Source organism: Hemitrygon akajei, chromosome 18 (assembly GCF_048418815.1).
Source record: "Hemitrygon akajei chromosome 18, sHemAka1.3, whole genome shotgun sequence".
In the NCBI taxonomy this organism is placed as follows: Eukaryota; Metazoa; Chordata; class Chondrichthyes; order Myliobatiformes; family Dasyatidae; genus Hemitrygon; species Hemitrygon akajei.
Window position 1 is genome coordinate 31,739,763 of NC_133141.1, and position 18,895 is coordinate 31,758,657.

General features: G+C 53.1%; 1 protein-coding gene and 1 long non-coding RNA gene across 2 annotated transcripts in view; both read right to left on the reverse strand.

The window, feature by feature from the left end:
* The window catches only part of dctn2 (dynactin 2 (p50)), a 40,707-nt gene extending 34,977 nt beyond the window's left edge, over window positions 1–5,730 (reverse strand). The window contains exon 1 of the mRNA XM_073071252.1: window positions 5,545–5,730. Within this exon, the coding sequence (XP_072927353.1) occupies window positions 5,545–5,580 (36 nt within the window). The 5' untranslated portion in view covers window positions 5,581–5,730. The remainder of the gene's footprint in view (window positions 1–5,544) is intronic.
* A 1,875-nt stretch (window positions 5,731–7,605) lies between these two features.
* LOC140741257 (uncharacterized) overlaps window positions 7,606–18,895 on the reverse strand; it is a 61,669-nt gene continuing 50,379 nt past the window's right edge. The window contains exon 3 of the long non-coding RNA XR_012102040.1: window positions 7,606–7,776. This is a non-coding gene — a long non-coding RNA (uncharacterized lncRNA). The remainder of the gene's footprint in view (window positions 7,777–18,895) is intronic.

An 18,895-nucleotide genomic window follows, 5' to 3' on the forward strand; every position in this document is an offset into this window, starting at 1 on the left:
CTATTAAATCTCTCCCCTATCAGCCTAAATCTATGCCCTCTAGTTCTCATTCCTCAGTGCCGGTGAATTCACTATATATAGTCCCACCCAAACCCTCTCGATAATTCAATCCCTTGACGTCCCTGGCAACATCCTCATAAACCTCCTCTGCACTCTTTGCATGTTGCTTCAGGTTCCAGTCTGTTGTGTCTGTGCCAAGAGATAGCAGACAGGCAAGTAGGACCAGAGGGATTTGTGATTTTCCAAAGATGCCAATATTATGGGAAATGCCAAGACGTTACTCGAAACAGGACGGAGAGAGAAGCCAGGAGACTGCAAGCCTGAGGAGCTGTTACTGGAATTGATGATCAGGGATGGGGTGGCTGAAAAACATGAGCTGATCTGAGCAGAGAGTGGCGGACCTCTCGCGTGATTTCAAAAGCTCTGCTCAAAACAGAGACAGCGAGCCTAATATCATGGTAACATGGCAACAACCTCTCTCTCTCAACATCAGCAAAACAAAAGAGCTGGCCACTGGCTTCAGGAAGGGTGCCAGAATACACTCCTGTCACTAGCAGTGGTGCTGAGGTTGACAGGGATGACAGCTTCAGAATTCTAGGAGTGAACATCACCAATAGCCTGTCCTATTCCAACAACAGACATCACAGCCAAAAAAAAACACCTCTACTTCCTCAAGAGGCTAAAGAATTTGACATGACCCTATTGAGACTCATCAGTTTCTGTAGATGCACCTATCCAGATGCATTACAGCCTGGTACGGCAACTGCTCTGCCCAAGACCGCAAGAAAGCACAGAAGTGTGGACACAGCTCAGCACATCAGTAAAACCAGCCTCCCCTCCATGGACTCTGTCTACACTTCTCACTGTCTCGGCAAAGCAGTCAGCAAAATCAAAGTCCTCACCCATCCCAGAGATTCTGGAAGATACTAAAGCCTGTAAACAGGTAACACCAGGCTCAAGGACAGATTTTACTGCTGTTACATGACTCTTCTACTTTGAAGTACAAGATTTGTACTTTTGACTTCACAATCTACCTCGTTATGGCCCCTGCACCTTATTGTCTATCTGTACTATACTTTCTTTGTAACTGTAACACTACATTCTGATATTCCTTTTCCCTTCTGTTACAACAATGTACTTAGTTATAGTGTCATATTCCTAGTTATTTAGCAAGGTAACGGGCCCTCCGGCCCACATCCCTCTAGACCTCTTACCCATATTCCTATCCTAGAGTCTTTTACCTGTTAAAAGTTAACCTGCTTCTATCACCTTCTTTGGCAGCTCTTCCCACATACTCACCACCCTATGTGTGAAAAAGATCACATCTAAATTTCTCCCCTCTCATCCTGAACCTGTTCCCTCTAGTTCCAGACTCCACTGCCCTGGCATGCAAAACAAAAGCTATTCGTAGCTCAGCACAAGTGAGAATAAAGGACACTTGGAAAGAGTGTCATGAAGAGTGCTGTGCAAATTCGTGATCTTTCTTTTCCAAGGTCAGGTTAAACTTGGACAGGCAGACAATGTCAAAGTGTAGTGGACTTGTGCTTCAACCGTGCAGTGAGGTGCTTCAAGTGTTTAACTAGCCCTGCCTCTCACTGATCTTTTACCTGTGGTCAAAATGCTTGATAGTTCAGGGCATTCATTTAAAATGAGAGAGGGAAAGAAGATATGCAGGGCAAGTTTTCTTTTTACACATAGAGTGGTGGATACCTGGAATGCACTACCTATCGTTAACATGTAAGGTCGCCTGGAGCCAGTCACACAGAACAGAAACAGGCCCTTCGGCCCGCAGAGTCTGTGCCGACAATAACACATTCATTTACACTGATCCCATTCATTCCCTACCAGAATCTACCCTTCACCAACACACAGCAGCCAATTAATCCACCAACCTTACAAGTGGTTGAGATGTGCGAGGAGATTGGAGGCCCCAGGAGACAGACAGACAGACAGACAGACACCACACACAGGCAGAAGTCGGGATCAAACCCAGATTTTTGGAGCTTTACCCATTGCACAACATGTAGACTATGCCAAGGGAGAGGGCTTCAGGAACAAGTACATTCATCTGGTCCCACTATCCAAATAGCCAGTCTGACCCAAGGCTTGTGAGGGCTCTCTCAATTACATTACACGGCCTTGAATTAACACAATGACTCAGCATTCACAATCCAAAATTCTAAAGGTTCACATCAGAGAAGAAATTCCTGTTCAAGGTCCCCTTATTGATTCAGTATTTGGTAGGTTTCCATGAAATCCCCCTCATTTTTCTAAACTCCAGTGAGTACAGGCCCAGAGTCATCAAATGTGGCTCTTTATTCCTGGGATCATTCTCATGAACCTCCTCTTCAATGCCAGCACCTCTTTTTTGAGGCATGGGGCCCAAAACTGCTCACAACACTCCAAATGTCGTCTGACAATACCTTTCCACCTCTACATTTCTCTGCAGCACACGAGGCCATTTAGCCCATTGAGTCCATGCTGGCTGGGGGGAGGAATGTTCTCTCTGGTTTCTTTGAGATGATGTTTGTTCCTCTCTGAACCAGCTGAACACAAAAAAAAATCTGGCTGTTGATCACACTACTGCTCATGGGCTAATTGGCAGCTGTGTTTCCTACATCCGAGCACTGAGACGTCAGGTCTCTGCGATATCTGCTCCCTGCTCCAGTAAATAATGGCTCAACTGTTCCCCCAGGAGCTCAGATTTCTGGCACTTTCTTCACACAGAACAAATCACGGGTAAACTCAGCCAGGAGCTCTTTCCCACCTGTGCCACCTTCAGGAGCTGGTGCCTCAAGAAGGTGACATCCATCACTAAGGACCCTCACCACCCAGGACATGCCCTCTTCTCATGACTACCATCAGGAAGGAGGTACAGGAGCCTGAAGACCCACACTCAATATTTCAGAAGCTTATTCCCCTCTGCTAACAGGATTCAGAATGGTTCAACAATACATGAATACTACCTTGTTATTCCCTTTTTTTTGCATGATTTATGTTTGTGATGTATAGTAATTTTGTCTGCCACTATACTGCTGCCACAGAACAGCAAATTCCCCGTCATTTATGTCAGTGATAATAAACCCAATTCTGATGTAGTAAAGTGATGGGCCCAATAAAATGAGAGGCAGGCCCTACCAGCAGATCAGTGTAAGAGACAGGAGACATAAGAAAATGTGAACAAGTTCAGCCAGGAAGATGAAACTGTCAGTGAAGGGGAGCAGGTTAGGTCTTTGCTGCAGAAGAAAGCAGAGGGCTTTCAGGCCTTCTTATGAGGGAACACAGGTATTTAAAGACTGAATGTCCACGGTGGAGAATAAGTGGTGAGGACCAGGAAACTGGAAGTTGTGCAAGGCAAGCAAGGTGAGGAAGGGCGAAGGAGAAATTTGGGGCAAGTGGTCAAGAGCAAGCAGAAACAAATGGACCATAGGACAGATCCTGTTTGTGGATCATGACTGAAGTGGGAAGTACGGGGTAGGGGTAGGATTGGGCTGGAGGCCATGGAGAAGAGACCTCCTGATGTGAGCTGTGGCAGAGCTGGAGAAGGTGGCTTGGTGTTTGCTGGTTTGGTCACGGTAAAAGCAGTAAGTACTAGGAGGAATCTAAAAGCTGTTGTCCAGCCTCTGCAAAGTCTCATACAAGAAGATGTAACCAAAATCTCCAATTTTGAGTAAAATCCCTCATGGAGTCACAGAGCACAGAAACAGGCCCTTCAGTCCAGCCACGTCCTCACTGTCATCGAGAACCCATCAGATAGAACTTGGGGTGACACAGAAATATAGCGGCTAGCATAACACTATTGTGGTGCCCGTGACCTGGGTTCAATTCCACCGCAGTTTGGAAGTTCTCCCCATGACCACATGGGTTTCCGCATCCAGTTTCCTCTCACACTTCAAATACATACAGGGTAGTCGATTATTTAGTCACATGGGTGTAATGTTGCAGCACGGGCTCATTGGGCCAGAAGGACTTATTACCACTCTGTATCTCTAAATAAATAAATAAGGCAGACAAGTGAGAGGCAACGTGCTGTGGGAGGACATGTATTGTAAATGGCAGAGGTCTTAGGAGCTGTACAAAACATTGGTCAGACCACGTTTGGAGTACGGGCACAGTTCTGGTTGACAGAACATTGTTGGCCAATGAACAAAGGGAGTAGCAGGGGAGCCCAATCATTGCCAATCCAGCAACAGAAGTGGGCGGTAGTGAGGGAGGAGCAGATCATTGCCCACCCTGAAACAAAAGAGTGCTGATGATGGGTCCAAGCCAAAACACTGACCGTCTATTCTTCTCCATAGATGCTGCCTGGCCTGCTAAGTCCCTCCAGCATTTTGTCCACCAGAGAAATCAGGATCTCCCATTGGCCACACAATTTAATTCCACGTCCCATTCTGACATGTCTATCCATGGCCTCTTCTACTGTCAAGATGAAGCCACACTCAGGTTGGAGGAACAATACCTTATATTTTGTCTGGGTAGCCTCCAACCTGATGGCATGAACATTGACTTCTCTAACTTCCATTAATGCCCCTCCTCCCCTTCTTACCCCATCCCTTATTTATTTATTCCTCTCCTTTTTTTCCTCTCTCTGCCCATCACTCCTTGCCTGCTCTCCATCTCCCTCTGGTGCTCCCCCCCTCCCCCTTTCTTTCTCCCAAGGCCTCCCGCCCCATGATCCTTTCCCTTCTCCAGCTCTGTATCCCTTTTGCCAATCACCTTTCCAGTTCTTAGCTTCATCCCACCCCCTCCGGTCTTCTCCTATCATTTTGCATTTCCCCCCCACTTTCAAATCTCTTACTATCTTTTCTTTCAGTTAGTCCTGACGAAGGGTCTCGGCCCAAAACGTTGACAGTGCTTCTTCCTATAGATGCTGCCTGGCCTACTGTGTTCCACCAGCATTTTGTGTGAGTTGTTTGAATTTCCAGCATCTGCAGATTTCCTCGTGTTTACATTTTGTGTCTGTTGCTCTGGAACACTAGGGGCAGTGGGTGGGACAAATTATTGCATAGAAGTGAGTGGAACTGAGGCGAGTTCAATCATTGCCCATTCTTGAATGGAAGGGGAAGGTATTGAAGAAGCGGGAGGGAGGAGAGGACCAATCATTACCCAGTCTTGAGCAGGAGTGATACTGAAAGTGAGTGACAGGGGGGCAAAACCAATTATTGAATAGATAGGAGACAGCATTCAAGGGGCGGGGACTTTGCCCTCTCGTGTAGGTGGGGCGTCTCCTCTAATCCAGGCAGGTGACGGGCAGATCCCGCTCTCTTGGCTACATATAGGGCGAGGATGGCCGGGCTCAGAGGGGTTTATGCAAAGCGTGGGAGTGGGACCGACCAAGGGAGAAATGGGAGCGGCCGGACGCAGGCGCAGTTCAATACAACAGTTCTCGGAGCGGGGACGACGAAGAGGCGTGCCCAGGCAAGATCGGCGCCGAGCCCATAACGTCACCGCCCGGCGGAGATCCAACAGTGGCACCAGGGTGTGGTACAACACTGGAAGCTTCTTGCAACCTCTCTTCTCTTCCGCCCCTCCCCCGCTACTTACGATGCCCGGCAGGTTGGCATATTTCGGATCCGCCATACTTCTTTTCCAGTCGTTGGAGCCGAATAAAATAAATAATAAATATGAATTAAGTCTATGGCCGGGTGAATGACTTCGCCTCTTCCTTCTCCACAATGACGACGGCAGCCGGTTCTAAAGACCGACTGCTCTCGCGCGATCTCTGGCTCCGCCCCGGGAGGCGTGTGTGACGTCGCCGCTGCCGATGCATGACGCAGGCTGGGAATTGTAGTTAGGCGTCTCCTCTCCCTGCATCTCTCAAGCTCCGACCCAGTTTCTTGGATCAGTGACAAAGTACCAGACACCGCCGCCCAAGAAGGATCTGGCGTTGACCATTGCCCATAAAGCGTTGAATCAGTATCAGATTTATTGTTACTGACTTACAGAACGTGAAAGTTATTTTTTTCAGCAGCAGTACTGTGCAAATTGTATTATAAAGTCAAAAAGTAGAGTTTATTGTTAAATACACAAGTACATGTATACACAGGACAGGTGCAATGAAAAACGAACTTGCAGCAGTATCAGACATACAACATTCAAAAGACAGGGAAAAAAACAGATTATATTCAGTCCTGATGAAGGGTCTCAGACCGAAATGTTGACCGTACTCTTTTCCATAGATGCTTCCTGGCCTGCTGAGTTCTCCCAGCATTTTGTGTGCATTGCTTTAGGTTTCCACCATCTGCAGATTTTCTCTTCTTTGTGAAAACAATTTATACACATGTTTTAGAACAAAAAACCCATTGCAATGCAAAGTGTAGAGCGGGATCTTGGGTTCCAGATCAGAATCAGGTTTTATTACCACTAACATATGTAGTGAAATGTTTTCTGGCAGCAATACAATGCAAGACATAGAAAAACACTAGGAGTTTCAGGAGTAAATAAATATTGCAAAGGAGGAATAACAAGGTAATATTGATGAACCATTCAGAAATCTGATGGCAGAGGGGAAAGAGCTGTTCCTAAAATACTAAGTGTGGGACTTAAAGCTCCTGTACCTCCTCCCGATGGTAGTAACAAGAAGAGTGCATGCCCCAGATGGTGAGAGTCCTCAGTGATGGATACCCCTTCTTGTGGTACCACCTCTTGAAGATGTCCTCAATGGTGGGGATATTTGTGCCTGTAATGGCAATCATGCCAATGCCAGAATGGAGCATAGGAGACTAAGGGGTGACCTTACAAAGGTGTATGAAACCATTGGGTGAATGTGCTGTTTTTTCCCCAGGGTTGGGATACCAAGAATTGGATGGCACAGGTTTAAAGTGAGAGGAGAGAGATTTAATTGGGACCCGAGGGACAACTTTTTTATACAAAAGATGATATCTATGTGGAACAAACTGCCAGAAAGTGGTTGAGGCAGGTACAATAACAACTTTGAAACACATTTGGACATGTACATGGATAAAAAAGGTTTAGAGGGATGGGCCAAACACAGGCAGGTGGAAATAGTTTAGATGGCCACCTTCCTCAGCACAGACAAGTTGAGCTAAAGAGCCTGTTTCTGTGCTGTATATAGGATGTTCCTCACAAATCCTATATGCTCATGCTTACAATCACCTCACCTTTCTCTACCAATGTATCCAGACACTGCAAGAGGCAGCCCCACCTGCTCTGAGTCCGCCAGGAAAGTGGGATCTCCCAGTGGCCACCCATTTTAATTCCACTTCCCATTCCCATTCCAATATGTCTATCCATGGCCTCCTCCACTGTCGCGATAAGGCCACACTCAGGTTGGAGGAACAACACCTCATATTCCGTTTGGGTAACCTCCAGCCTGATGGCATGGACATTGATTTCTCAAACATCCAATAATGCCCCTCCCTTCTCTATTCCCCATCCCTTTCCCTCTCTCACCTTATCTCCTTGCCTGCCCATCACCTCCCTCTGGTGCTCCTTCCCCTTTTCTTTCTTCCATGGCCTTCTGTCCTTCCTGTCAGACTCCCCCTTCTCTAGCCCTGTATCTCTTTCACCAGTCAACCTCCCAGCTCTTTATTTCATCCCTCCACACTACCTCCCCAGTTTCCCTCCCCAACCTTTTAAGTCTACTCCTCGTCTTTTTTCTCCAGTCCTGCCGAAGAGTCTCGGCCTGAAACATCAACTGTACATTTTCCCCATAGATGCTGCCTGGCCTGCTGAGTTCCTCCAGCATTTTGTGTGTGTTGCTTGGAGTTCCAGCAGATTTTCTCTTGTTTCTGGTCTGGTCCTCAGGTTGGGATTCTAAATTGGAGAAAGGCCAATTTTGATCGTATCAGAAAGGATCTGGCAAATGTGGATTGAGACAGGTTGTTTTCTGGCAAAGGTATACAGTACTTGGTAAGTGGGAGACATTCAAAAGTGAAATTTTGAGAGCACAGACATTGTATGTTCCTGTCAGAATAAAAGGCAAGGATAACTGATTTAGGGAACCTTGGTTTTCAAGAGATATTGAGACCCTGGTTAAGAAAGAAAAGGAGGTACATGGCAGGTAGGGCAGGCAGGAACAAATGAGGTACTTGAGGAGATAAGAAATGCAAGAGAACACTTAAGAAGGAAATCAGGAGGGTTAATAGAAGGCATGAGGTTGCTCCAGCAGACAAGGTGAAGGAGAATCCTAAGGAATTTTACAGATATGTTAAGAGCAAAAGACAAAATTGTTCCTCTGGAAGATCAGATTGATTGGAGCCAAAAGAGACAGGGGAGATCTTAAATGGATTTTTTTGCATCATCTGTCTTCACTTTATTTTCAAAAGGCTTTTGACAAGGTCCCACACAGGAGATAAGTGTGCAAACTTAAAGCACACAGTATTGGGGGTATGGTATTGATGTGGATAGAGAATTGGTTGGCAGACAGGAAGCAAAGAGTGGGAGTAAACGGGACCTTTTCAGAATGGCAGGCAGTGACTAGTGGGGTACCGCAAGGCTCAGTGCTGGGACCCCAGTTGTTTACAATATATATTAATGATTTAGACGAGAAAATTAAATGCAGCATCTCCAAGTTTGCGGATGACACGAAGCCGGGCGGCGGTGTTAGCTGTGAGAAGGATGCTAAGAGGATGCAGGGTGACTTGGATAGGTTAGGTGAGTGGGCAAATTCATGGCAGATGCAATTTAATGTGGATAAATGTGAGGTTATCCACTTTGGTTGCAAGAACAGGAAAACAGATTATTATCTGAACGGTGGCCGATTAGGAAAAGGGGAGATGCAACGAGACCTGGGTGTCATTGTACACCAGTCATTGAAGGTGGGCATGCAGGTACAGCAGGCGGTGAAAAAGGCAAATGGTATGTTGGTATTCATAGCAAAAGGATTTGAGTACAGGAGCAGGGAGGTTCTACTGCAGTTGTACAAGGCCTTGGTGAGACCGCACCTAGAATATTGTGTGCAGTTTTGGTCCCCTAATCTGAGGAAAGACATTCTTGCCATAGAAGGAGTACAGAGAAGGTTCACCAGATTGATTCCTGGGATGGCAGGACTTTCATATGAAGAAAGACTGGATCGACTAGGCTTATACTCACTGGAATTTAGAAGATTGAAGGGGGATCTTATTGAAACGTATAAAATTCTAAAGGGATTGGACAGGCTAGATGCAGGAAGATTGTTTCCGATGTTGGGGAAGTCCAGAACGAGGGGGTCACAGTTTAAGGATAAAGGGGAAGCCTTTTAGGACCGAGATGAGGAAAAACTTCTTCACACAAAGAGTGGTGAATCTGTGGAATTCTCTGCCACAGGAAACAGTTGAGGCCGGTTCATTGGCTATATTTAAGAGGAAGTTAGATATGGCCCTTGTGGCTAAAGGGATCAGGGGGTATGGAGAGAAAGCAGGTACAGGGATCTGAGTTGGATGATCAGCCATGATCATACTGAGTGGCGGTGCAGGCTCGAAGGGCCGAATGGCCTACTCCTGCACCTATTTTCTATGTTTACTCGGGAGACGGACACAGAATCTATAGAAGTGAGGCGAAGCAGTAGTGAGGTCATGGACCCTATACAGATTACAGAGGAGGAGCTGTTTGTTGTCTTGAGGCAAATTAGTGTGGATAAATCCCCAGGGCCTGACAAGGTGTTCCCTTCGATGCTGCAGGAGGCAAGTGTAGAAATTACAGGGGCCCTAGCAGAGATATTTAAAGCAACACACACACACACACACACACACACACACACACACACACACACACACACACACACACACACACACACACACACACACACACACACACACACACACACACACACACACACACACACACACAAAATCTTCTGCAGATTTTCCCATGTTAAAGATATTAAAAATGTCCTTAGCCACGCAGGGTGCTAGGGACTGGTCAATAGCTAATGTTGTTCCATTGTTTAAAAAAGACTTTAAAAATAAGATGGAAAATTATGGGCCAGAGAGCCTGACATCAGTAGTGGGAAAGATATTAGAAGGTATTCTAATGGACCAGATATATACAGTAAGTACTTGGATCAGTGCTGGGTCCATTGATGTTTATTATTTAGTTAATTATTTAGAGATACAGTGCAGAACAGGACATTATGGCCTAACGAGCCGCACCACCCAGCAACCCACCGATTTAACCCGAGCCTAATCACAGGATAACTTACAATGACCTACTAACCCACTGACTGGTACATATTTGTACTGTGATAGGAAAACAGAGCATCCAGAGGAAACACACACAGGAAGACACAGAAATTGAACTCTGAACTCTGACGTTACCATGGTGACCCGCCAATATCAACGATCTGGGTGATAATGTGGTAAACTGGATCAGCAAATTTGTGGAGGACATCAAGATTGTGGGTGGAATGGACAGCGAGGAAGGCTATCATGGCTTGGAGTGGGATCTGGACCAGCTGGAAAAATGGCAGATGGAATTTAATGCAGATACTTTGACATATCAGGGTAGGACTCACACAGTGAACAGGAAGGCACAAAGGATTGCGATAAAACAAAGAAATACAGATATAATTCCTTCAAAGTGGTGTCATAGGGTTGTAAAGAGAGCTTTTGGCACATTGGCCATCTATTGAGTTGGGATGTTCTGTTGGAGAAGAATTCAAGATCCCCAATTTGGAGTACTGTGGGCAGTTGTGTTCATCTACCTACAGGAAAGATAGCAATAATATTGAATGGATGAAAACTGATAAACCCAAAGCAACGGCAGCGATTGATACAGTTTTGCACCAGCAATGTTGTAGGAGTTGCCAGTCAGCACTGGATTTACCGTGCACAGTTCCCGTCTCCCTATCCCTGGGTCAGGCCCACACCGGGAGCACCGTGCACAGTTCCAATCTCCCCATCCCTGGGTCAGACCCACACCAGGAACACCGTGCACAGTTCCCATCTCCCTATCCCTGGGTAAGACCCACACCAGGAAGACCGTGCACAGTTCCCGTCTCCCTATCCCTGAGTCAGACCCACTCCGGGAGCACCGTGCACAGTTCCCGTCTCCCTGTCCCTGGGTCAGACCCACTCCGGGAGCACGGTGCACAGTTCCCGTATCCCTATCCCTGCATCAGACCCACATCGGGACTACCGTGCACAGTTCCCGTCTCCCCATCCCTGGGTCGTACCCATACCGGGAGCACCATGCACAGTTCCAGTCTCCCGATCCCTGGGTCAGGCCCACACCAGGAGCACCGTGCACAGTTCCCGTCTCCCCATCCCTGGGTCAGACCCACACAAGGAGCACCGTGCACAGTTCCTGTCTCTCTATCCATGGGTCAGACCCACACCGGGAGCACCGTGCACAGTTCCCGTCTCCCTATCCCTGGGTCAGGCCCACACCGGGAGCACCGTGCACAGTTCCAATCTCCCCATCCCTGGGTCAGACCCACACCAGGAACACCGTGCACAGTTCCCATCTCCCTATCCCTGGGTCAGACCCACACCGGGAGCACTGTGCACAGTTCCCGTCTCCCTATCCCTGGGTCAGACCCACTCCGGGAGCACCGTGCACAGTTCCCGTCTCCCTGTCCCTGGATCAGACCCACACCAGGAACACCGTGCACAGTTCCCATCTCCCTGTCCCTGGGTCAGACCCACACCGGGAACACTGTGCACAGTTCCCGTCTCCCTATCCCTGGGTCAGACCCACACCGGGAGCACGGTGCACAGTTCCCGTATCCCTATCCCTGCATCAGACCCACATCGGGACTACCGTGCACAGTTCCTGTCTCCCCATCCCTGGGTCGTACCCATACCGGGAGCACCATGCACAGTTCCAGTCTCCCGATCCCTGGGTCAGGCCCACATCGGGAGCACCGTGCACAGTTCCCGTCTCCCTATCCCTGGGTCAGACCCACACCAGGAGCACCGTGCACAGTTCCCGTCTCCCCATCCCTGGGTCAGACCCACACAAGGAGCACCGTGCACAGTTCCTGTCTCCCTATCCATGGGTCAGACCCACACCGGGAGCACCGTGCACAGTTCCAATCTCCCCATCCCTGGGTCAGACCCACACCAGGAACACCGTGCACAGTTCCCATCTCCCTATCCCTGGGTCAGACCCACACCAGGAACACCGTGCACAGTTCCCGTCTCCCTATCCCTGGGACAGACCCACTCCGGGAGCACCGTGCACAGTTCCCGTCTCCCTGTCCCTGGGTCAGACCCACACCAGGAACACCGTGCACAGTTCCCATCTCCCTGTCCCTGGGTCAGACCCACACCGGGAGCACTGTGCACAGTTCCCGTCTCCCTATCCCTGGGTCAGACCCACACCGGGAGCACGGTGCACAGTTCCCGTATCCCTATCCCTGCATCAGACCCACATCGGGACTACCGTGCACAGTTCCCGTCTCCCCATCCCTGGGTCGTACCCATACCGGGAGCACCATGCACAGTTCCAGTCTCCCGATCCCTGGGTCAGGCCCACATCGGGAGCACCGTGCACAGTTCCCGTCTCCCCATCCCTGGGTCAGACCCACACAAGGAGCACCGTGCACAGTTCCTGTCTCCCTATCCATGGGTCAGACCCACACCGGGAGCACCGTGCACAGTTCCCGTCTCCCTATCCCTGGGTCAGGCCCACACCGGGAGCACCGTGCACAGTTCCAATCTCCCCATCCCTGGGTCAGACCCACACCAGGAACACCGTGCACAGTTCCCATCTCCCTATCCCTGGGTCAGACCCACACCGGGAGCACTGTGCACAGTTCCCGTCTCCCCATCCCTGGGTCAGACCCACACAAGGAGCACCGTGCACAGTTCCCGTCTCCCTGTCCCTGGGTCAGACCCACACCAGGAACACCGTGCACAGTTCCCATCTCCCTGTCCCTGGGTCAGACCCACACCGGGAGCACTGTGCACAGTTCCCGTCTCCCTATCCCTGGGTCAGACCCACACCGGGAGCACGGTGCACAGTTCCCGTATCCCTATCCCTGCATCAGACCCACATCGGGACTACCGTGCACAGTTCCCGTCTCCCCATCCCTGGGTCGTACCCATACCGGGAGCACCATGCACAGTTCCAGTCTCCCGATCCCTGGGTCAGGCCCACATCGGGAGCACCGTGCACAGTTCCCGTCTCCCTATCCCTGGGTCAGACCCACACCAGGAGCACCGTGCACAGTTCCCGTCTCCCCATCCCTGGGTCAGACCCACACAAGGAGCACCGTGCACAGTTCCTGTCTCCCTATCCATGGGTCAGACCCACACCGGGAGCACCGTGCACAGTTCCAATCTCCCCATCCCTGGGTCAGACCCACACCGGGAGCACCGTGCACAGTTCCAATCTCCCCATCCCTGGGTCAGACCCACACCAGGAACACCGTGCACAGTTCCCGTCTCCCTGTCCCAGGGTCAGACCCACACCAGGAACACCGTGCACAGTTCCCATCTCCCTGTCCCTGGGTCAGACCCACACCGGGAGCACTGTGCACAGTTCCTGTCTCCCTATCCCCGGGTCAGATCCACACCGGGAGCACAGTGCACAGTTCCCGTCTCCCTATCCCTGGGTCAGACCCACACCGGGAGCACGGTGCACAGTTCCCGTATCCCTATCCCTGCATCAGACCCACATCGGGACTACCGTGCACAGTTCCCGTCTCCCCATCCCTGGGTCGTACCCATACCGGGAGCACCATGCACAGTTCCAGTCTCCCGATCCCTGGGTCAGGCCCACATCGGGAGCACCGTGCACAGTTCCCGTCTCCCTATCCCTGGGTCAGACCCACACCAGGAGCACCGTGCACAGTTCCCGTCTCCCCATCCCTGGGTCAGACCCACACAAGGAGCACCGTGCACAGTTCCTGTCTCCCTATCCATGGGTCAGACCCACACCGGGAGCACCGTGCACAGTTCCAATCTCCCCATCCCTGGGTCAGACCCACACCGGGAGCACCGTGCACAGTTCCAATCTCCCCATCCCTGGGTCAGACCCACACCAGGAACACAGTGCACAGTTCCCATCTCCCTGTCCCTGGGTCAGACCCACACCGGGAGCACTGTGCACAGTTCCTGTCTCCCTATCCCTGGGTCAGACCCACACCGGGAGCACTGTGCACAGTTCCTGTCTCCCTATCCCCGGGTCAGATCCACACCGGGAGCACCGTGCACAGTTCCAATCTCCCCATCCCTGGGTCAGACCCACTCCGGGAGCACCGTGCACAGTTCACGTCTCCCTGTCCCTGGGTCAGACCCACACCAGGAACACCGTGCACAGTTCCCATCTCCCTGTCCCTGGGTCAGACCCACAGCGGGAGCACTGTGCACAGTTCCTGTCTCCCTATCCCTGGGTCAGACCCACACCGGGAGCACTGTGCACAGTTCCTGTCTCCCTATCCCCGAGTCAGATCCACACCGGGAGCACAGTGCACAGTTCCCGTCTCCCTATCCCTGGGTCAGACCCACACCGGGAGCACGGGGCACAGTTCCCGTATCCCTATCCCTGCATCAGACCCACATCGGGACTACCGTGCACAGTTCCCGTCTCCCCATCCCTGGGTCGTACCCATACCGGGAGCACCATGCACAGTTCCAGTCTCCCGATCCCTGGGTCAGGCCCACATCGGGAGCACCGTGCACAGTTCCCGTCTCCCTATCCCTGGGTCAGACCCACACCAGGAGCACCGTGCACAGTTCCCGTCTCCCCATCCCTGGGTCAGACCCACACAAGGAGCACCGTGCACAGTTCCTGTCTCCCTATCCATGGGTCAGACCCACACCGGGAGCACCGTGCACAGTTCCCGTCTCCCCATCCCTGGGTCAGATCTACATCGGGAGCACCGTGCACAGTTCCCGTCTCCCCATCCCTCGGTCAGGCCCACACCGGGAGCACCGTGCACAGTTCCCGTCTCCCCATCCCTGGGTCAGATCCACACCGGGAGCACCGTACTCACTGTTCCCGTCTCCCCATTCCTGGGTCAGACCCACACCGGGAGCACCGTGCATAGTTCCCGTCTCCCCATCCCTGGGTCAGATCCACACCGGGAGCACAGTGCACAGTTCCCATCTCCCCATCCCTGGGTCAGACCCACAACGGGAGCACCGTACACAGTTCCCATCTCCCCATCCCTGGGTCAGACCCACACCGGGAGCACCGTGCACAGTTCCCGTCTCCCTATGCCTTGGTCAGACTGACAACAGGAGCACCATGCAGAGTTCCTGTCTCACTATCCCTGGGTCAGACCCACAAAGGGAGCATCGTACACAGTTCCCGTCTCCCCATCCCTGGGTCAGACCCACACCAGGAGCACCGTACACAGTTCCCATCTCCCCATCCCTGGGTCAGACCCACACCGGGAGCACCGTGCACAGTTCCCGTCTCCCCATCCCTGCGTCAGACCCACACCGGGAGCACCATACACAGTTCCCATCTCCCCATCCCTGGGTCATACCCACACCGGGAGCACTGTACACAGTTCCCGTCTCCCTAAGCCTTGGTCAGACCCACACCGGGAGCACCATACACAGTTCCCGTCTCCCTATGCCTTGGTCAGACTGACAACGGGAGCACCATGCAGAGTTCCTGTCTCCCTATCCCTGGGTCAGACCCACACCGGGAGCACCGTGCACAGTTCCCATCTCCCCATTCCTGGGACATACCCACACCGGGAGCACCGTACACAGTTCCCATCTCCCCATCCCTGGGTCAGACCCACACCGGGAGCACCGTGCACAGTTCCCGTCTCCCTATGCCTTGGTCAGACTGACAACGGGAGCACCATGCACAGTTCCCGTCTCCCTATCCCTTAGTCAGACCCACACAGGGAGCACCGTGCACAGTTCCCATCTCCGTATCCCTAGGTCAGACCCACACCGGGAGCACCATGCACAGTTTCCAGCTCCCTGTCCCTGGGTCAGACCCACAAAGGGAGCATCGTACACAGTTCCCATCTCCCCATCCCTGGGTCAGACCCACACCGGGAGCACCATGCACAGATCCCATCTCCCCATCCCTGGGTCATACCCACAACGGGAGCACCGTACACAGTTCCCATCTCCCCATCCCTGGGTCAGACCCACACCGGGAGCACCGTGCACAGTTCCCGTCTCCCTATGCCTTGGTCAGACTGACAACGGGAGCACCATGCAGAGTTCCTGTCTCCCTATGCCTTGGTCAGACTGACAACGGGAGCACCGTTCAGAGTTCCCATCTCCGTATCCCTAGGTCAGACCCACACCGGGAGCACCGTGCACAGTTCCCATCTCCCCATGCCTGGGTCATACCCACACTGGGAGCACCGTACACAGTTCCCGTATCCCTATCCCTGCATCAGACCCACACCGGGAGCACGGTGCACAGTTCCCGTATCCCTATCCCTGCATCAGACCCACATCGGGACTACCGTGCACAGTTCCCGTCTCCCCATCCCTGGGTCGTACCCATACCGGGAGCACCATGCACAGTTCCAGTCTCCCGATCCCTGGGTCAGGCCCACATCGGGAGCACCGTGCTCAGTTCCCGTCTCCCCATCCATGGGTCAGACCCACACCGGGAGCACCGTGTTCAGTTCCCGTCTCCCCATCCCTGGGTCAGATCTACATCGGGAGCACAGTGCACAGTTCCCGTCTCCCCATCCCTCGGTCAGGCCCACACCGGGAGCACCGTGCACAGTTCCCGTCTCCCCATCCCTGGGTCAGATCCACACCGGGAGCACCGTACTCACTGTTCCCGTCTCCCCACTCCTGGGTCAGACCCACACCGGGAGCACCGTGCATAGTTCCCGTCTCCCCATCCCTGGGTGAGATCCACACCGGGAGCACAGTGCACAGTTCCCATCTCCCCATCCCTGGGTCAGACCCACAACGGGAGCACCGTACACAGTTCCCATCTCCCCATCCCTGGGTCAGACCCACACCGGGAGCACCGTGCACAGTTCCCGTCTCCCGATCCCTGGGTCAGGCCCACATCGGGAGCACCGTGCACAGTTCCCGTCTCCCCATCCCTGGGTCAGACCCACACAAGGAGCACCGTGCACAGTTCCTGTCTCCCTATCCATGGGTCAGACCCACACCGGGAGCACCGTGCACAGTTCCCGTCTCCCTATCCCTGGGTCAGGCCCACACCGGGAGCACCGTGCACAGTTCCAATCTCCCCATCCCTGGGTCAGACCCACACCAGGAACACCGTGCACAGTTCCCATCTCCCTATCCCTGGGTCAGACCCACACCGGGAGCACTGTGCACAGTTCCCGTCTCCCCATCCCTGGGTCAGACCCACACAAGGAGCACCGTGCACAGTTCCCGTCTCCCTGTCCCTGGGCCAGACCCACACCAGGAACACCGTGCACAGTTCCCATCTCCCTGTCCCTGGGTCAGACCCACACCGGGAGCACTGTGCACAGTTCCCGTCTCCCTATCCCTGGGTCAGACCCACACCGGGAGCACGGTGCACAGTTCCCGTATCCCTATCCCTGCATCAGACCCACATCGGGACTACCGTGCACAGTTCCCGTCTCCCCATCCCTGGGTCGTACCCATACCGGGAGCACCATGCACAGTTCCAGTCTCCCGATCCCTGGGTCAGGCCCACATCGGGAGCACCGTGCACAGTTCCCGTCTCCCTATCCCTGGGTCAGACCCACACCAGGAGCACCGTGCACAGTTCCCGTCTCCCCATCCCTGGGTCAGACCCACACAAGGAGCACCGTGCACAGTTCCTGTCTCCCTATCCATGGGTCAGACCCACACCGGGAGCACCGTGCACAGTTCCAATCTCCCCATCCCTGGGTCAGACCCACACCGGGAGCACCGTGCACAGTTCCAATCTCCCCATCCCTGGGTCAGACCCACACCAGGAACACCGTGCACAGTTCCCGTCTCCCTGTCCCAGGGTCAGACCCACACCAGGAACACCGTGCACAGTTCCCATCTCCCTGTCCCTGGGTCAGACCCACACCGGGAGCACTGTGCACAGTTCCTGTCTCCCTATCCCCGGGTCAGATCCACACCGGGAGCACAGTGCACAGTTCCCGTCTCCCTATCCCTGGGTCAGACCCACACCGGGAGCACGGTGCACAGTTCCCGTATCCCTATCCCTGCATCAGACCCACATCGGGACTACCGTGCACAGTTCCCGTCTCCCCATCCCTGGGTCGTACCCATACCGGGAGCACCATGCACAGTTCCAGTCTCCCGATCCCTGGGTCAGGCCCACATCGGGAGCACCGTGCACAGTTCCCGTCTCCCTATCCCTGGGTCAGACCCACACCAGGAGCACCGTGCACAGTTCCCGTCTCCCCATCCCTGGGTCAGACCCACACAAGGAGCACCGTGCACAGTTCCTGTCTCCCTATCCATGGGTCAGACCCACACCGGGAGCACCGTGCACAGTTCCAATCTCCCCATCCCTGGGTCAGACCCACACCGGGAGCACCGTGCACAGTTCCAATCTCCCCATCCCTGGGTCAGACCCACACCAGGAACACAGTGCACAGTTCCCATCTCCCTGTCCCTGGGTCAGACCCACACCGGGAGCACTGTGCACAGTTCCTGTCTCCCTATCCCTGGGTCAGGCCCACACCGGGAGCACCGTGCACAGTTCCAATCTCCCCATCCCTGGGTCAGACCCACACCAGGAACACCGTGCACAGTTCCCATCTCCCTATCCCTGGGTCAGACCCACACCGGGAGCACTGTGCACAGTTCCCGTCTCCCCATCCCTGGGTCAGACCCACACAAGGAGCACCGTGCACAGTTCCCGTCTCCCTGTCCCTGGGTCAGACCCACACCAGGAACACCGTGCACAGTTCCCATCTCCCTGTCCCTGGGTCAGACCCACACCGGGAGCACTGTGCACAGTTCCCGTCTCCCTATCCCTGGGTCAGACCCACACCGGGAGCACGGTGCACAGTTCCCGTATCCCTATCCCTGCATCAGACCCACATCGGGACTACCGTGCACAGTTCCCG